Here is a 20,605-nt window from a genome sequence, read left to right as displayed (position 1 = left end):
TATGCATTAATACCAAAATTAAAACGCTCGCTCCAAGGGAAGGAGAAGAGAAGCAGCGATTCTTTTTTTTAAAAAAGGGGGTGGTTTTTTTTTAAAAAAAGCTTTTTTTAAAAAAAGGGAGAGAGCCATGAAATACTTTAAACAGCTAATGCATTTAGTCCTAATTGCACAATTACTCCATCTTGCAGATGGAAGAAAGTGGGGAGGGGAGAGAGAGGTCTAAGAAAGGCGCAGGGCAGGGTGGCTGCAACAGAAATAAAATTAACAAAGAATTTGTGGTTGCGGTTGTGGTGGCAGTTGGGTTGACTTGGCAGAAGGAAGGAGAGATGGAGCTATCAGGTCCAAGCCCACTTCTCCAAGAGCTGTTCAACAGTGGAAGAAAGATGGGGAACATGCAGGAGAAATGATTTTGAGGAGATATGGAAGGTGTTTGTAGAATTTGTACAGTGGTACCTCGGGTTAAGAACTTAATTTGTTCTGAAGGACCGTTCTTAACCTGAAACTGTTCTTAACCTGAGGTACCACTTTAGCTAATGGGGCCTCCCGCTGCCACCACGCCACCGCCACGGGATTTCTGTTCTCATCCTGAAGCAAAGTTCTTAACCTGAGATACTTTTTCTGGGTTAGCGGAGTCTGTAACCTGAAGTGTCTGTAACCTGAAGCATCTGTAACCCGAGGTACCACTGTACTGTTAAAACAGAAAGGGATCAAAGCATCGCAAGAGGCGTTGAAAATTTGGGAGGCTGGATAGTTAGAATGGAATGGTCTTGGGGGTGGGGTGCACATTTTATTCTTATTTATTTATTATTATTACTTTGTCAAAATAAAGTAAGAAAACAACCAACAACAACAACAGCAGTGGAACAGTTAACCTCAGAAGGTGGAGGTTTTTAAACAATGATGGGATAGCATTCCGCCATGCAATCTTGAGATGTGATTCCTGCATTGCGGGTGAGGTGGACTAGAAGACCTTTGGTGGTCCCTTCCAACTCTACAATTCAATGAATCCCAGTTCAGGAAGTCCAGAGCTGGACACTCATGCACACCAAATGGCAGCCAAGTTTCCCTGCTTGATGACATCCTAGCCAGGGAGAACTGATCACCTTCTCTAAGTCCTCACTTCTGCTGCCTACCTGCTTCCATGGCAGAGATGCTTCTTGTAATCATAGAATCAGAGAGTTGTATGGGACCCCGAGGGTCATCTAGTCCAACCCCCGCAGTGCAGGAATCTCAGCTAAAGCATCCATGACAGGTGGCCACCCGACCTCTGCTGAAAAACCTCCAAGGAAGGAGAGTCCTGAGGGAGGCTGTTCCACTGTCGAACAGCTCTTACTGTTAATGTTCAGCAGCAAATCCACCTTTCCTTTCAATTCTGCCCATTTGATCTAGCCCTGCCATAGAATCGTAGAAGTGTAGAGTTCGAAGGGACCCTGACGGTCATCTAGCCCAACCCCCTGCAATGCAGGAATATGCAGCTGCCCCATACGAACCTGCAACCTTGACATTATCAGCACCATGCTCTAACCAGCTGAGCTATCCATCCAAGGACCAAATGTTTGCCATCTTCTTGGTGGGGGGCTGTATCAGACACATCACCTTGCCGACAAAGGTCCATATAGTTAAAGCTATTGTTTTCCCAGTAGTGATGTATGGAAGAGAGAGCTGGACCATAAAGAAGGCTGATCGCTGAAGAATTGATGCTTTCGAATTCTGGTGCTGGAGGAGACTCTTGAGAGTCCCATGGACTGCAAGAAGATCAAACCTATCCATTCTGAAGGAAATCAGCCCTGAGTGCTCACTGGAAGGACAGATCCTGAAGCTGAGGCTCCAATACTTTGGCCACCTCATGAGAAGAGAAGACTCCCTGGAAAAGACCCTGATGTTGGGAAAGATGGAGGGCACAAGGAGAAGGGGACGACAGAGGACGAGATGGTTGGACAGTGTTCTCGAAGCTACCAGCATGAGTTTGACCAAACTGCGGGAGGCAGTGGAAGACAGGAGTGCCTGGCGTGCTCTGGTCCATGGGGTCACGAAGAGTCGGACACGACTAAATGACTAAACAACAACAAAATATCACGGAAGACAGAGCAAGCTTGTTTTCTGCTGCTCCAGTGGGTAGGATGTGAACCAACAGATTTGAATTTCAAGAAAAGAGATTCCAACTAACTTGATGACGATCAGAGCCATTTGACAGTGGAATGGACTCCCTTGCAAGGTAGGGGACTCTCCTTCCTTGGGAGTTTTTGAACAGAGGTTGGCTGGCCATTTGCCGGTGATTCTCTAGCTGTGACTCCTGCACCACAGGAGGCTGGGCTAGATAGACTCTGGGTGCTTTCCAACTCTACAACTCAGTGATTCTCTAACAGCTGGGAGAAGGCTTCTCTGGGTTATGTCTAATGCTAGTCCTACTCAGTGTAGAATCTCCAACATCAACTTTGTTGGACTGGTCATGTTGTTTGGATGCCTGATTATCATCCTCCAAAGCAACTGCTCTATTCCAAACTTAAAAATTGAAAGTGTAATGCCGGTGGTCGACAAAAGAGGTTTAAAGACTCTCTCAAGGCAAACCTTAAAAAAATGTAGTATAAACACCGACAACTGGGAAACACTGGCCTGCAAGCACTCCAACTGGAGAACAGCTTTTACCGAAGGTGTCATGGGCTTTGAAGTTGCTTGAAATCAGGACGAAAGGGAGAAACGTGCTAGGAGGAAGGCATGCTTGGCAAACCCTCGCCGTGATCAACTCCCATCCGGAAACCAATGTCCCCACTGTGGAAGGACTTGTGGATCCAGAATTGGCCTCAATGGTCACTTACGGACTCACTGTTAAAACCATGTTTATGGAAGACAATCATACTCGGCTATGAGGGATCACCGAAGAAGGAAGGAAGGAAGGAAGGAAGGAAGGAAGGAAGGAAGGAAGGAAGGAAGGAACCCACTGAAATTCAAGGGAATCCTCTGGTAATTTCAATGAGTAAAACTTAGTTGTCCCTCCCAGACATGCATGGCCTCACAGTGGTGCCAATTTTGGCTGCCAGGCCAGGAATATCCAGAGCTATTGTCACTCTTGGTGGTCCCCTGCCTACCTGGCAGGGCAAAAGTGGTCCGTGTGGCGATGTTGATCTCCTGCAGATGCTCAAGCGTTTCGGTGTGGAAGAGCCGGACGGAGGAGCCACAGGAGAAGGCCATCCACACGCCACTGCCCGCCTTGATCATGTGGGTGACGCTTGCTTCTTCCTCCGGGTGGGCCTCAAACGTTTGCTGCAAGGAAGGGAAGAACACAAGGTCAGGAGAGCCTTGTGGCTGGATCAGGCCCATCTGGACTGGTAACCCCCTTCGCGGAGTTGCAAAGGGTTATTGTTGTACTGTAATCATCATCATCATCATTTTGTTATTTATACCCCACTTCCCTGATAGATGGCCATCCAACCTCTGCTTAAAAGCCTTCAAGGAAAGTCCACAACCTCTCAAGGAAGACCTCTATGCAGGGCAGAGTTAAACTGCAGAACTCCTTCCTGCAGGAGGCAGTGATCACCACCAACTTGGATGGCTTTAAAAGAGGATGATGATGATGATGAGGTGATAACAACAACAACAACAACAACAACAACAACAATAAATTACTTATACCCCACCCATCTGGCTGGGTTTACCCAGCCACTCTGGGTGGCTCCCAACAGAATATTAAAAACACAACACAGCATTAAACATTAAAAACTTCCCTAAACAGGGCTGCTTTCAGATGTCTTCTAAAAGCCAGATAGATGTTTATTTCCTTGACATCTGATGGGAGGGCATTCCACTACCGAGAAGGCCCTCTGTCTGGTTCCCTGTAACTTCGCTTCTCGCCAGGAGGAAACCGCCAGAAGGCCCTCAGTGCTGGACCTCAGTGTCCAGGCTGGACGACGGGGATGGAGACGCTCCTTCAGATATGCTGGGCCGTGGCCATTTAGGGCTTTTAAAGGTCAGCACCAACACTTTGAATTGTGCTCAGAAACGTACTGGGAGCCAATGTAGGTCTTTCAAGACCGGTATTATGTGGTCTTGGCAGCCGCTCCCAGTCACCTGTCTGGCTGCCGCATTCTGGATTTGTTGTAGTTTCTGGGTCACCTTTAAAGGTAGCCCCACATAGAGCGCATTGCAGTAGTCCAAGCGGGAGATAACCAGACCATGCACCACTCTGGCGAGACAGTCTGCGGGCAGGTAGGGTCTCAGCCTGCGTTCCAGATGGAGCTGGTAGACAGCCGCTCTGGACACAGAATTGACCCACGCCTCCATGGACAGCTGTGAGTCCAAAATGACTGCATTGCTGCTGGGGATTAAATTTGGGGCTTTCTTCAGGCAAAGCGGGTGCTCTGCTCCGACCGAGCTACCTCTGCTTCCAACAGCCCTCTTCTAGGTTCGTATGTGATGTTCAAACAGATCAGCATTCAGCTGCCTGAATTCACCATTAGGATGGCGGTCTGTCACCTCTGTGTACTAGATCGACTCAGGGGACTCTGGTAACCTGTCCGTTTTGAGCAGCCACCAGCCATAGCACCATGCAACTCTTTTCTGCTCTCCTTGCCGTGGAGAGATCCAGAAGCGGAGACTCCCACAAATCCATTGCTTGTTTGCAAATCCACGGCAGCAGCAAGAAGCTGGCATCCGAGCTATCAGAATTCAATTTTTGCTTAAGAACGGAGGGAGGGGAAGAGAAGGGGAAACGGATTTTCATTGTTGCAGATCCCAAGAAGTCCACCTGCGCACATCCTCTCTGGGATTTTTAGGGAAGGGTGGGGGGTGTTATTCAGCAAGTGGAATGGAAGCAGGCGAACAAACTGACTGCAGCGATGAACTCACAAAGAGGAAATTACCTAAGAATTTAATTCACTGGCCTGTCAGGTTCCAGTTGTTCTCTCCCCCCCTGACATGTCAGGCTTTTACGAGACCTTCTGAGGCTCAGCATAGGAACCCGACAACCCCAATAAATCCCAGGCAGAGAGCAGCTCCCCTTTTCAACCAGCCTTTTTTACATGGAACGGCAAGAACTAGAAACTTGTTTTGTTTTTCAGGAAAGGGCCACCGCTTGGTGGCAGGGCTCATACACTTGTTATAAGAATTTTAAGGTATTATATATAAAAAAAATAAGGTAAAGGTAAAGGGACCCCTGACCATTAGGTCCATTCGTGACCGACTCTGGGGTTGCGGCGCTCATCTCGCTTTATTGGCCGAGAGAGCCGGCGTACAGCTTCCGGGTCATGTGGCCAACAGGACTAAGCCGCTTCTGGCGAACCAGAGCAGCGCACAGAAATGCCGTTTACCTTCCCACCAGAGCGGTACCTATTTATCTACTTGCACTTAATGTGCTTTTGAACTGCTAGGTTGGAAGGAGCAGGGACTGAGCAACAGGAGCTCACCCCATCATGGGGATTCGAACCGCCGACCTTCTGATTGGCAAGTCCTAGGCTCTGTGGTTTAACCCACAACAATTATAAAAAAATAGATGTTCATAAATGTACCAAACAAGCACATACAAATAAGTATAGCGCACATGTCTGAAACCCACAGAAAAGTCCTGAAAGCATTTTCTCTCTTCCAAATTGACCTCAGATATATTTCTCTGCAAGGTGGAAGGAAATGGGGAGCCTCCCGATTGTCTCTTTGCTCACAAATCCTGTCTCAAGGTGAAATATACTCAGAGTTGCAAAGTGATTTCATGCTCTTTATTCAGCTCATAGTAGCAGTGGCGTAGCGTGGGTTGTCAGCACCCGGGGCAAGGCAAGTAATTTGCGCCCCCTAACCCGTGGATTTGCGCCCCCTAACCCTACCCCTAACCCTAACCCCCAGATGTTGCGCCCGGTGCGGCCGGCCCCCCCCTGCACCCCCCACGCTACGCCACTGCATAGTAGTGAGGAGGAATGAATGAAAGTCCCCTCAAAGTATCTGCTTTATATACATTATTTACACAATGGGCTGCACATGATTGGCTAATTCCGGAATTCTACTGTAAGCCAATCAGGTTGTGGATTCACTTCTATCTGGAGCATGATTGGGTGGTTTCTGCCAACAAATCATACTGCTGCATTGTTCTAGGACCAATCAGACTGCTGCATTCTGAATCCTATTGTTCTAGGACCAATCAGACTGCTGCATTCTGAATCCTATTGTTCTAGGACCAGTCAGACTGCTGCATTCTGAATCCTATTGTTCTAGGACCAATCAGACTGCTGAAGTTTGGATCCTATTCAACTCAGTACATAACACAAGGGCACAGTTAAGATATGAATAGGGTGAGCCTATGACCTGGATTCAGGAGTTGAGTAGTTATCATAACAAAAGTGTGGCCAGGATGCCCAGGTAACCAAGCAGGTAACCTAGCAGACAGGACAAAAAAACAACACACTCAGATTTCTGTTGTAGTCCGCCCCTTCTGTGATGTACGTATGATGTTTCTGGGGGTGGTCTTGAGCTCCAGGGTGGGCAATTTCAAAGTCTATATAAGGGCTTGCACATCTTTGTCCTCGTCTCTCCTATGGGGGGGGGGGGCCTTTAATAAAGATCAGGCTTATAGCTGCTTTGCTTTCATATATCCTGGTCTGGCCTCTGTTCATTTCCTGACTGGTTTGAGCCCTCTCTCTGAAGGTCCAGTCTTCCTGAAGAAGCTGACCCCCTTGAAGCATGGGTAGGCAAACTAAGGCCCCTGGGCAGTTAAGTCCAGTCTCTCCTGGCCCTACCATTGGGGATTGAACCTGTGACCTTCTGCATGCCAAGCAGATGTTCTGCCACTGTCCCTGATGACAGAAAAGCCTGCCAGTTTGCAGGTGAGGTTGAGAAACAGCAGAAAATGACATGGAGATAAATGGGGGTGTCAAGGCCACCCCCTCTAAGTAACCCACTCGCTGGCTTCTCTCCGGCTCCTGCGAAACACCCTTACTATCGACCGTTTTATTCGATTTCTGTACCAGTTTTTTTAATACAAAGATGACTAGGGCGGTTTACAGTACAAAAACATGAAGTCGTAAAAGTATCATAAAACATATCATAAAACAACATTTTTCAAAAAGAAAATGATCCGGCTGCCTGCTTCCACCTCCAAAAGATGTTAGTGTGCAAAAAGTTACCCTTGATTTATGTGACGAATTGACGTAACAGCATGCAAAGATCCTGGGCTGCTGGATCAGGCCAAAGGGGGAAACCTGCAAGTGGGTTTGAGCACAATTTCACTCCCCCCTCCTATCTGTGTTTACAACAATGGGTATTCAGAAGCAGAATATGGGGGGGCAGAACACGGCCATTGTGGCTAGTAGCCCTCTCCTCCGTGAATCTGTCTAATCCTTCTAAAGTCATCTAAGTTGGTGGGTGGAACGCGGGTGGCGCTGTGGGTTAAACCACAGAGCCTAGGACTTGCCGATCAGAAGGTCAGTGGTTTGAATCTCCACGACGGGGTGAGCTCCTGTTGCTCGGTCCCTGCTCCTGCCAACCTGGCAGTTCGAAAGCACATCAAAGTGCAAGTAGATAAATAGGTACTGCTCCGGCGGGAAGGTAAACGGCGTTTCCGTGCACTGCTCTGCTTTGCCAGAAGCGGCTTAGTCATGCTGGCCACATGACCCGGAAGCTGTACGCCGGCTCCCTCGGCCAATACAGTGGTACCTCAGGTTACATATGCTTCAGGTTACAGACTCCGCTAACCCAGAAATAGTGCTTCAGGTTAAGAACTTTGCTTCAGGATGAGAACAGAAATCATGCTCCGGTGGCACGGTGGCATTAGGAGGCCCCATTAGCTAAAGTGGTGCTTCAGGTTAAGAACAGTTTCAGGTTAAGAACGGACCTCCAGAACGAATTAAGTACTTAACCCGAGGTACCACTGTAAAGCAAGATGAGCGCCGCAACCCCAGAGTCGGCCATGACTGGACCTAATGGTCAGGGGTCCCTTTACCTTTACTAAGCTGGTGGGCATCCCTGCCTCCTGTGGCAGAGAGTTCCATAGTTTAACTCTGTGCTGTGTGAAGAAGGACTGAATCTTCCCACATTCAGCTCCATTGGAGTTTCAGGGTTGCGACGCATAATTTTACATCAGGTCGCCTCTTCCCCCACCCTTTCTCTAAACTAAAAAGACTCAAATGCTGAGACCTCTCCCCAGATGGGAGCCCCCTTCACTTTTTAAGGCTGCGAGTTTGAGTCACCGTCTTCCCCACTCTAACTAGATGTAGATGACACCCACAAATCAACCGCCCGCAAACTCTCTCCCCTCTCTCTAGAACAGAAATACAGCGTATTCCACCACCCCCTTCCCTGGGACTGAGGCTCAGTGCGACCATCTTTTATTGCCTGCATTATAAAACCCAGAATATTATATTGAAAACGCTGACACAACCCTACCCACGGCGGGAACGGCGGCATTTATGTACCTCGAAATGTCTATATAAAAACAGCGCTCCCATAAATCCCGCCGGGCAGCAAGGGAGGCGTAAAAAGTCATATTAGTATTGACGAGGCATCAAACTTTGGCTGACGGAAGGTGCCAAGGCAGAGGAGGTGCCAACTTCCTCCCCCCACCATCCCCACAATCAGGGGAAAACAGAGATTGCTTGAGCAAGCACCTTGGTGGTGGCAGCGTGTATGTGAAGGTTTGTTCACATGTACAGGCCTGAGAGAGCACAATAACTGCCTGAATGATCAGACCAAGGGTTCCTGGAGAGCTGCTGCCAGTCAGTGCAGGTAATACTCAGCTAGATGGGCCAATGTCCCATGTTCTGCATGAACAAAAGCAGCCACATGCATTCCCATCTCTTCTGCTCAGTTCTAGGAATTGATGTAGGAAACTACTTTTGACGGATTGTGGCTCTTGGGTCCATCTAGCTCAGTGTCAGACAGTTCCACCTCCATCCTGAACACATACTGTCAGGGAACTGCCATCAGAGACAGAGGTGGAGGGAAGGCTCCAGAGCGATGCCGGAGAGGGTCCCAGCAGGGAGAGAGGCAGCCCAGCTGCTGGGGAAGGAAATCAACGTAACACCAGGAGAGAAGGGGGGCAGATGGGGGAATCGGAGAAAAGGCTCCAGGACTCTTCAACGGAGACTAGTGGGGAGAGCACAGGTGCTCCGCTCCCCACACCCTCCCTGCGCAGAAGACTTCCGCGCAGGGAGAGTAGGAGGAGACTTGGCGTCAAAGAACTTTTTTGCTGGAAGAAGTTTAAGAAACGCCCACTGACGGATTCTGCCAGCAACTGAGACAGCCACGCAGTGAAGGGCTGTCCAGACAGAAAGGGTTCAACCAGGCAACCAAGCCAAGAGTGGAGCCATTACACATACCCTCCAAGATTTCTCCAGTGAAGATAGGGACGTCCTATTCTATTATTATTATTATTAATAATAATAATAATAATAATAATAATAATAATACACAGCCCATCTGAATCGGTTGCCCCAGCCACTGTGGGCGGCTTCCAACATATATAAAAACATAATAAAAGATTTAAAAGATTCCCTATACAGGGCTGCCTTCAGATGTCTTCTAAAGGTTGTGCAGTTACTTATCTCCTTGGCTTGGGGTGGGATCTCACAGTTCCATACTCTGTGACATTTCTCTGATGAAAATAGGCACATCCTAAGGGACGTGGGTGGCACTGTGGGTTAAACCACAGAGCCTAGAACTAGCCGATCAGAAGGTCGGTGGTTCAAATCCCCGAGACGGGGTGAGCTCCCGTTGCTCGGTCCCTGCTCCTGCCAACCTAGCAGTTTGAAAGCACATCAAAGTGCAAGTAGATAAATAGGTACTGCTCCGGCGGAAAGGTAAACGGCATTTCCGTGCGCTGCTCTGGTTCGCCAGAAGCGGCTTAGTCATGCTGGCCACATGACCCGGAAGCTGTACACCGGCTCCCTCGGCCAATAAAGCGAGATGAGCGCCGCAACCCCAAAGTCAGCCATGACTGGACCTAATGGTCAGGGATCCCTTTACCTTTACAGAAAAGTGGGACATTCCGGGATCAAATCAGAAACCAGGATGGCTTCTGTAAACCCAGGGCCATCCCTGGAAAATAGGGACACTTGGAGGGGCTGCTGAACGCTTCTTGCAACCCTCTGAACCTGCCAGACCTGGGAAACGCGCTCTGCACTTGCTCAGAGGAACTCTCGTTTTGGATAGGAACATGTGCGTTTCAGGCAACTGAGGCCCAGAAGCAACATCAAGGCCTTCCCTCTCCCCGCAAAAAATAAAATAAAATTGCAGAGAAAGGCACCCACCCACCACGCGGTCACCTTCACTTTCACAAAGAACCTTCCTTAAGGTGCCACTCTAAGTAACTATCCATAATCCCAAACTGGTTAATTAATGGACACCTTGGTCTGAAGCCAGTCGTCTAATAGGCGAAGTGATCTTTCATCATCCGACAGCATCACTCTCCGGCCTCTTGGAAGACTGGAGACCTGCTGCACACACACACACACACACACACACACACACACACACAGACACTGTATGCTTTCATAGAAGAAAGGGTCACAGGCAGAGGAGTGCATCTGCCTTGCATACAGAAGGTCCCAACCCCCAACAGCATCTCCAGGTAAGACTGGGGAAATACTCTGATGAATGCAGCAGAGACACTGCCAGCCAGTGTAGACAGTAGAGGAAGATCGACTAAGTCAGTAGAAAGCAGCTTCCCATATCTCTGCGACTTAAGGGAAGGGTGTAGCTCAGAGGCTGGACGCCTGCCTTGCATGCAGAAGGACCCAGCTTGAATCCCAAGCATCACCACATAAGAATGTGAACATCCCTAGAAAGATGCTGCCGGTCCCTCCAGCGGTTCTCAACCTGTGGCTCCCCAGATATTGTTGGACTACAATTCCCATCATTCATGAGCTCTGGCCTTGCTAACTAGGGGTGATGGGCGTTGTAGTTCAACAACATCTGGGGACACACAGGTTGAGAAAGGCCGATTTAGACAATACAGAGCTAGATGGGCAAAGGCGGTGTCGTTTCCTATTACAATCAGCCTCTTGTTTAGAATGATGAGGACTAGAAACCCGCTTTATTTTTAAGGAAAGGGCGGTAGCTTAGCAGTAGAGCCTGTGCAAAGCCCATGCTTTGCCTGTTAAGAGCTTTTTGACAGTGGAACAAACTCCGTCGGGAGTTTGTGGACTCGGAGGCTTTTAAGCAGAGGTTGGATGGTCCAGTATACCTGAAGGAGCATCTCCACCCCCATCATTCTGCCCAGACACTGAAGTCTAGCTCCGAAGGCCTTCTGGTGGTTCCCTCACTGTGAGAAGCCAAGTCCCTGTGGAACGCCCTGCCACCAGATGTCAAAGAGAAAAACAACTACCAGACTTTTAGAAGACATCTGAAGTCAGCCCTGTTTAGGGAAGCTTTTAATGTTTAACAGACTACTGTATTTTAATACTTGTTGGAAGCCGCCCAGAGTGGCTGGGGAAACCCAGCCTAATGGGCAGGGTATAAATAAATTATTATTATTATTATTATTATTATTATTATTAGCTGAGATTCCTGCTTTGCAGGGGGTTGGACTAGATGACCCTTGGGGTCCATTCAAATTCTACGATTCTATGAGTCCATCAGAAAGTTCTTCCTATTGTTTAGGGGGGGGGCTCTCCTTTCTGGCCCTTTGAATTTGTTGGTTCAGGTCCTGCGCCCTGGAGCAGTAGGAAAACAAGCTTGCTCCATCCTTCATGGGACAGCCTTTCAGGTACAGTGGTGCCCCGCAAGACGAACGCCTCGCAAGACGGAAAACCCGCTAGACGAAAGGGTTTTCGGTTTTGGAGGCGCTTCGCAAAACGAATTTCCCTATGGGCTTGCTTCGCAAGACGAAAATGTCTTGCGAGCTCCTGCGGGTTTTTTCCCCTCCCCCCCCTTTTTCTAAGCAGCTAAGCTGCTTATCAGCTGATCCGCTAAGCTGATAAGCCGCTAAAAGCCGCTAAACCGCTAATAGCGCTAATCCGCTAAGCTGTCAATGGGCTTGCTTCGCAAGACGAAAAAACTGCTATACGAAGAGACTCAGGGAACGGATTAATTTCGTCTTGCGAGGCACCACTGTAGTTCAGTTTGGCTGTCCTATCAGTTCTAGAGCCATGCACAGTTAAAAAAGGAGGGTTCTAGATCAGACATGGGCAAAAATGCCAATCTTGGGGAACCTCTCCCTTCTCCACCTTCGATTTAAGCTCTATCGCCTCTCCGCATTAGTTTGAATTGTCTTTAATTTTAAAATCCCCATGAATATTCATGAGGATTTTGGCACAGATTTCTCCTAACGGACACTTTTCTCTCCCTTTTCCTGCATGCAGTTTTTGGCTGATATCCAAGGCAATTATTTACAAAGCAATTTTGCCTAATTATAGCACATTTTTGTAGGTTGGTTTTGTGAAGAGATGTGTTTTCGGGCACGCTTTGCCCGAGCAAAAAGTATATATGCATTCCTGGATTATGAGGCTCGGCTGGTGTAACAGGGTTTGCAAAATTCGGAGATGTGCGAATTCCGAAAGATCAGCCGCGTTTCAGTCGCTGAACGGTTTTGAAGCATAAAAATTAAGTGACTGGGCCTTTAAATGCGAGCTGAATTGAATTTTGCCTCCGTTGTTGTGAATGGGTAAGCCCTGGACTGTGGGCTGATGGGAACTGGAGTCCAGCAGCATCTTAGCCATACCTGTATTCAGAACATAAGCAGAGCCTGCTGGGTCCGGCCAGCAAAGCATAGCTAAAGGTAAAGGTAAAGGGTAAAGGGTAAAGGGTAAAGGGTAAAGGGTAAAGGTGAAAGGGTAAAGGTGAAAGGGTAAAGGGTGAAAGTGTAAAGGGGAAAGGGTAAAGGTGAAAGGGTAAAGGTGAAAGGGTAAAGGTGAAAGGGTAAAGGGTGGAAGTGAAAGGTTAAAGGGTAAAGGTGAAAGGGTAAAGGTTAAAGGGTAAAGGTGAAAGGGTGAAGGTGGTAAAAGGGTGCATGTGAAAGGATAAAGAGTAGCGGGTAAAGGTGGAAGGTTAAATGTTAAAGGGCAAAGGTTAAAGGGTGAAGGATGAAGGGTGAAGGGTAAAGGGTGAATGGCAAAGGGCAAAGGGCAAAGGGCAAAGGGTAAAGGGTGAAGGGTGAAGGGTGAGTGGTAAAGGGTTTAAAAAGGGTAAAAAGGGTAAAGGGGGTAAAAAGGGTAAAAAGAGTAAAGGGTAAAGGGGGTACAAAGGGTAAAAAGGGTAAAAAGGGTAAAAAGGGTAAAAAGGGTAAAGGGTAAAGGGTAAAGGGTTTAAAAAGGGTAAAAAGGGTAAAGGGGGTAAAAAGGGTAAAAAGAGTAAAGGGTAAAGGGGGTAAAAAGGGTAAAAAGGGTAAAAAGGGTAAAAAGGGTAAAAAGGGTAAAGGGTAAAGGGTAAAGGGTTTAAAAAGGGTAAAAAGGGTAAAGGGGGTAAAAAGGGTAAAAAGAGTAAAGGGTAAAGGGGGTACAAAGGGTAAAAAGGGTAAAAAGGGTAAAAAGGGTAAAAAGGGTAAAAAGGGTAAAGGGTAAAGGGTAAAGGGTAAAGGGTTTAAAAAGGGTAAAAAGGGTAAAGGGGGTAAAAAGGGTAAAAAGAGTAAAGGGTAAAGGGGGTAAAAAGGGTAAAAAGGGTAAAAAGGGTAAAAAGGGTAAAAAGGGTAAAAAGGGTAAAGGGTAAAGGGTAAAGGGTAAAGGGTAAAGGGTTTAAAAAGGGTAAAAAGGGTAAAGGGGGTAAAAAGGGTAAAAAGAGTAAAGGGTAAAGGGGGTACAAAGGGTAAAAAGGGTAAAAAGGGTAAAGGGGGTAAAGGTTAAAAGGTAAAGGGTAAAGGTGAAAGGGTAAAGGGTAAAGGGTTTAAAAAGGGTAAAGGGGGTAAAAAGGGTAAAAAGAGTAAAGGGTAAAGGGGGTAAAAAGGGTAAAAAGGGTAAAGTGGGTAAAAAGGGTAAAGGGGGTAAAGATTAAAAGGTAAAGTGTAAAGGGTAAAGGTTAAAGGTTAAAGTTTAAAGGCTAAATGGTAAAGGGGGTAAAAAGGGTAAAGGGGGTAAAAAGGGTAAAGGGGGTAAAAAGGGTAAAAAGGGCAAAAAGGGTAAAGGGTAAAGGGTAAAAAGGGTAAAAAGGGTAAAAAGGGTAAAAAGGGTAAAAAGGGTAAAAAGGGTAAAGGGGGTAAAAAGAGTAAAAAGGGTAAAGGGTAAAGGTGAAAGGGTAACGGTGAAAGGGTAAAAAGGGTAAGAAAGGTAAAAAGGGTTAAAAGGGTAAAGGGTAAAAAGGGTAAAGGGTAAAGGTAAAGGGACCCCTGATCATTGGGTCCAGTCGTGTCCGACTCTGGGGTTGCGGCGCTCATCTTGCTTTACTGGCCGAGGGAGCCGGCGTACAGCTTCCAGGTCATGTGGCCAGCATGACTAAGCCGCTTGTGGCGAACCAGAGCAGCTCACGGAAACGCCGTTTACCTTTCCGCCGGAGTAGTACCTATTTATCTACTTGCACTTTGACATGCTTTCGAACTGCTAGGTTGGCAGGAGCTGGGACAGAGCAAGGGGAGCTCATCCCGTCACGGGGATTCGAACCACCAACCTTCTGATCGGAAAGTCCTAGGCTCTGTTTTTTAACCCACAGCGCCACCCGCATCCCCTGGCTAGGAACCATCAATAGCCCTCTCCTCCCTGTATTTAAAGTCGTGCAGGTTAGTGGTTATCATTGCCTCCTGTGAAAGAGTTCCACAGTTTAACTCTGCTCTGCGGGAAGGACTTTCTTTTATCTCCCCTGAGCCTTCCAAAATTCGTGCTTCCTCCCTCCCTGCCTTTTCTCAGGTGATCTGTCTCTTTAAGAAAGTCCCTGCTGAAGTTTGCTCGTGACCCTAAACGCAGCTCCCCTAATGGACGTAAAGAACAAAGGCATCTCCTTGGGAACTGAGTCAGCAGAAAAGATTGCTGCATAGCCACTTTTTCAGGACTTGTAAAAGCAAAAAAATATATATAATAATTTATTTTTACAAAAAGAAAGTCCCGTTATTGCCATTTGGGAGAATCGCAAGCAAGAGCCATTTGCTCCTAAAAAGCCCAGTGGAGAAGCAAATAGGATCCCTCCGGCGTCCTCTCCACGTGGGAGATTGGGCTATTATTGCCCGGTGAAATAACCAGTTTGAAGCAAGCAGAGGGAAATCTAGGTCAGGCCATCTCTGAGCAGCGAGAAGGCCATTTAGCAGAGGAGCACTTGCACCCCCCCCTCCTGGAAACACAACCCCTCGTAGAGAGGGGAGGGGCACAACAAAAAGATCTAATGCTATTCCAGGCTGCGTCATCAGAAGTCTAGTGTCCCAATCAAGGGAAGTCACAGAACTGCTCTATTCTGTCTTGCTCAGTCTGTACCTGGAGTCCCCTGTCAGGTTCTGGGCAACCCATTTTAAGAAGGATATCAACAAGCTGCAAAGGGGAATTTAGCAGACTGGAGAACTGGGCGAAAACTAACAAAACTTTACATTTGACTTTCTTCTGTAATGTTTTATTCTGGGTTGTTTTAAGGTGTAGTAAACGGGTGGTGCTGTGGGTTAAACCACAGAGTCTAGGACTTGCCGATCAGAAGGTCGGCGGTTCGAATCCCCGCGATGAGGTGAGCTCCCGTTGCTCGGTCCCTGCTCCTGCCAACCTAGCAGTTTGAAAGCACGTCAAAGTGCAAGTAGATAAATAGGTACCGCTCCGGTGGGAAGGTAAATGGCCTTTCAGTGCACTGCTTTGGTTCACCAGAAGTGGCTTAGTCATGCTGGCCACATTACCCGGAAGCTGTACGCCGGCTCCCTCGGCCAATAAAGTGAGATGAGCGCCGCAACCCCAGAGTCGGCCATGACTGGACCTAATGATCAGGGGTCCCTTTACCTTTACCTTCAAAGTGCCTTAAAAAAAATTCTTTAAAATATAAAGCAGTATACAGTGGTACCTCGGGTTACATACGCTTCAGGTTACAGACTCCACTAACCCAGAAATAGTGCTTCAGGTTAAGAACTTTGCTTCAGGATGAGAACAGAAATTGTGCTCCGGTGGTGTGGCAGCAGCAGGAGGCCCCATTAGCTAAAGTGGTGCTTCAGGTTAAGAACAGTTTCAGGTTAAGTACGGACCTCCGGAACGAATTAAGTACTTAACCTGAGGTGCCACTGTAGAAACAAAATGATTAGCAATGACAAGAAAGGGATTTCAGTAGGGACAAATGGAGGGTTCTAGATGCACAAATCTAGTATGGGGGACCCCTGGCTAGACAGCAGCCCATGTGCAAAGGATCTTAGCAGACCAGAAGCATAACATGAGTCAACAGTGTGACGCAGCAGCGGAAAAAAGCTAATACAATCCTAGGCTGCATCCACAGAAGTACAAATCAAGGGAAGTAATAGCACCGCTCTATTCTAGACCACACCTGGAATATTGTGTCCAGTTCTGGGCACCACAGTTGAAGAAGGATATTGGAAAGCTGGAATGTGTGCGGAGGAGGGAGACCAAGCCACAGGAAGAATGGGCAGTGAAAAATAGGAGACTGAGAGTGACATGACGGCCATTTTCAGCCAACAGAAGGGCTCTCCCATGGAAGATGGAGAAAGCTTGTTTTCCTCTGCTTTGGAAGGTATAAATCCATTGATTTATTATGGTCACAGATCAGAAATACAGACATGTACAGGGATAGAGAAAAGTATATATACATAGGTTAAAGGGGTGCGGGTGGCACTGGGGTCTAAACCACTGAGCCTCTTGGGCTTGACGATCAGAAGGTCGGTGGTTCAAATCCCCGTAATGGGGTGAGCTCCTGTTGCTCTGTCCCAGCTCCTGCCAACCCAGCAGTTCAAAGCACACCAGTGCAAGTAGATAAATAGGTACCGCTGCTGTGGGAAGGTAAACGGCGTTTCCATGCGACTGTCCAGGGGTCCTTTACCTTTACCTTTTTTATACATAGGTTACAATTAAACTCTGTAAGCTAGAGTATGGCAAATAGTACAAATATAAAACAATGAAAATATGTAGGTTAACATCTCAACCGCTAATTTAAAATATGAATGTCATGACATTGGCCATTAGATTCATTCAGACCTTGACTCCTGAGTTTTATAGCAGGTGGTATATGGAAGGCAGAACCTGAACCTGTGGATTCAGACAAGGAGAAACCTGGCAGACTCTCCTTCCTTGGAGGCCTTTAAACAGAGGTTGGATCGCCATCTGTGAGGGACGCTTCAGCAGTGATTCCTGCACTAGGTGAAAGGTAAAGGACCCCTGGGCAGTTAAGTCCAGTCAAAGGCGACTATGGGGTTGCGGCGCTCATCTCGCTTTCAGGCCAAGGGAGCCTGCATTTGTCCACAGACAGCTTTCCAGGACATGTGGCCAGCATGACTCAACTGCTTCTGGCGCAACGGGACACCATGATGGGAACCAGAGCGCATGGAAATGCCGTTTACCTTTCCGCCGCAGTGGTACCTATTTATCTACTTGCACTGGTGTGCTTTCGAACTGCTAGGTTGGCAGGAGCTGGTACAGAGCAACGGGAGCTCACTCCGTTGCGGGGATTCGAACCGCTGACCTACTGATCGGAAAGCCCAAGAGGCTCAGTGGTTTAGACCACAGCGCCCCCCGTGGGGGTCCAACTCTATGATTATATAAACATGCCCCCTAAGCTATGGCAGAAACATTGACCTGACCCAGCTGATTCTTATATTCCTAACCCCCACCTCAACCTAAGAGACCCCCAGGAGAAAGTTGGGTGGAAGAAACTTTGGAGAAACCAGAAGGCAAGTTTTGCCACAGTGCTTCGGATTAGCATCCGAGCTCCGGTGCCCCGGCCGAGACCCAGCCCTTTGCCTGCCACCCCACCCCACCTTTGTTCCTCCTGATGCAACAACACCGGACCCCCGGAGTCACAAGCTGGCACAGTTCAGGCGGTATTGCGGGGTGGTCAGCCAACGCAGCTCATGAATAATAGAACAAAGACTCTGGGAGGTGGGGGAGGAGGAGGAGGAGAGGCGGTCAGGCGAGAAATTTGCAGAGTCGATAAAGAAGACCCCTCCAGACACACACACACACCACTGCAGCGGCTGCTGTTTCAAAAAGAGGGAGGCATCTACAGAGGAGATGGAGTGAATTCCTGGGTGGAAGGGCACTCGCTTCGGTCTGAGCCCGTAACCAGAGCTCTGCTGCGTGCCGCAACAGCACCACACAGTGGCCGACCCAGAGGACTGGCAGGGCGGAAAGGCATTTTGCGGCGAGGGACAGATCTGTCACTCCCCCCCCCCCAAACCGAACCATTTAGGGCAAGTGGGTTGTGTGCATCTCTGCGAGAAAGGGCAGTCCTACTTCTCGAATATATTTCTGTACCGCTCACTCACAGAAGATGTCAACACGGCGTGTGATGACATGTGGAAATACAACATGAAGCCATTAAAAAAAATGCAAAAACAAAAACAAAAACAGACAAAGCCATCATAAAAATAATAGAATTGTGGAGAGGGAAGGGATCCCCCCAAAGATCATCCATTCCAACCCCTGGCAATGTAGCAATCTCAACTAAAGCATCCCTGACAGATGGCCATCCAAACTCTGCTTAAAAACCTCCCAGGAAGGAGAGTCCATCCCCTTCCATAGAATCATAGAATTGTAGACGGGACCCTGAGAATCATCTAGTTGGCACCCCGCTTTGGTCAGACATGTCACCTTGCGCCAGGAGCAGGGGGTTGGACTAGATGTCCCTCGCGGTCCCTTCGAACTCTATGATTCTACAAAACCAGGCTTGCTAATTGGCTAGCTTCACATATATATAAAGCACTGATTGGCTGGCCTTTCTGATGTCACAAAGCCACCCACCTGCGCTACCCCAGGGCTATGAAGGGGTTCACCAGGTTTTCAGATAAGGGGAGGTTCCCAGCCCTACCTGGAGACCTTCTGCATGCAGAGCAGATGCTCCACCACTAAACTCCCACCCTTCCATAAGTATCAAGTAGGTTTCTAGTCCTCATTGCGCTGGATAAACAAAGGGCTGGTTTAAATAGGAGCCTGCCTTCTACCAAATCAGACCATTGCTCCATCTTGCTCAGATTGCCTACACTGACAGGAAGCAGCCCTCCAAGCTTTCAGGTAGAGAAGGCCACTCCCAACCCTACCTGGGGATGCCAGGCATTGAACCAGGGACCAATGACATGACAAGCATAGGTCTCCCTCTCTATGATGACCTGGACCTAAAAATAAATCAGGATCCTAGTCCTCATGGTTCTGAACCAAAGGCCGATTTAAATAGGAAGCTTCTGCTGGGGTCAGACCGTTGGTCCGCCTGCACTGGCTGGCAGCAGCTCTCTAAGGTTTCATGGAAATGTAGAGTTAGAAGGGACCCTGATGGTCATCTAGCCCAACCCGCTGCAATGCCAGAATATACAGCTGTCCCATACAGGAATCGAACCTGCAACCTTGGCGTGATCAGTACCATGCTCTAACCAGCTGAGCTATCCACTGTCAAATGGCTCTCACTTCCAGAAAGTTATTTCGGATGTTTAGTCTGAATCTCCTTTCTTGCCACTCAAATACATATATCAGCCCCTGCCCTTTGGAGCAGGAGAAAACAAGTTGGCTCCATCTTCCATGGGAAAGCCCTTGAGATCTTTGAAGATGGCTCTCATATCTCCTCTGTTCCAAGCTAAACATCCCCAACTCCCTCAAGCGTTCCTCATCAGGTTTTGTTAAAATGACTGGGCTTGGCATTTTCATGCCCGCCACCTCGAGCAACCTTGGAGAAATGGGGGGGATCGAAATGCAATAAATGAATAAACCTGAATAATCCAGAGGCGACAGGGGAAGGTTTAGGTGAAGGTTAAAGGCACATTTGTTTGCTTATAGCAGAAGATGGAGGACCACCCGTCTCGCAGGCCAGATTGCATGCAGCGCCAGACCTGATTTCTCTGCAGAGTCCTTTATCCCCCAAGCGAACTACACCTGACCTAGGCCTGACAAGAGACGGTGTTAGCTCGGGGGTGGTACCCAAGATAGGTTTGGATGATGAGGGGGAGGGAGGCAGCATCCTGCAGGCAGTCAGGGATGCAGTTTCCACCATCGGGAAGAGCCGAAAATCACTGAAAGCATGAGATCATCGCTCAGAGGGAGAGAAGTTGGAGAAGATAAGTTCACAGGCAGGGATGTCTTGGGAATGGATGGTAAATGGAGAAATTTGGATGGAGAGGGCTAGGCCAAGGAGTGTGGGGGTCAGGTGGGATTGCTATGAGGAATTATGAAAATATGGAGCAAGCCATTGTGTCCGCAATGGACTGGGTTTGATTCATTGACAATAATTTCTGATCGAATCCCACAAGCCTCTGCACCTCTGCCATTTGCTTTCTCTACGCCTGACAGACACGTATAAGCATTCTAAACACACAGGCCAGTTGCTTCACCAGGCTAGTTGCTTCACCATGAGCCATAAAGATAGTATGTAACTTTGATGTAGTTTGTTAATCTTTAGGTAGATCTTAAGGGCCAGGAAGAGAGTTCTCAAGGAGATGGTAAATACTACCTGTTCTTGCTTTCCTGTTTACTGCTGTTTATGACCTCCGGAGTTTCCTAAAAGCATTCCTCCTTGTGTCCTGTTTTATTTACTCTGAACTACGTATGCATGCTCAAATTAGCTCTTTGTAGTTTTAACTTTAACGTGGGGTTTTTTG

General features: G+C 48.0%; 1 protein-coding gene across 10 annotated transcripts in view; it reads right to left on the bottom strand.

The window, feature by feature from the left end:
- Positions 1–20,605, bottom strand: part of ARHGEF10L (Rho guanine nucleotide exchange factor 10 like) — a 142,095-nt gene that overhangs the window by 11,677 nt on the left and 109,813 nt on the right. For all 10 annotated transcript variants that reach the window (XM_079986775.1, XM_079986772.1, XM_079986776.1 and 7 more), the window contains one exon: positions 3,087–3,261. In XM_079986775.1, coding sequence (XP_079842901.1) covers positions 3,087–3,261 — 175 coding nt within the window. The remainder of the gene's footprint in view (positions 1–3,086; positions 3,262–20,605) is intronic.

The sequence above is a fragment of the Podarcis cretensis genome, assembly GCF_951804945.1.
Source record: "Podarcis cretensis genome assembly, chromosome: 8".
NCBI lineage: Eukaryota > Metazoa > Chordata > Lepidosauria > Squamata > Lacertidae > Podarcis > Podarcis cretensis.
This window is presented reverse-complemented; position numbering and strand designations above follow the sequence as displayed.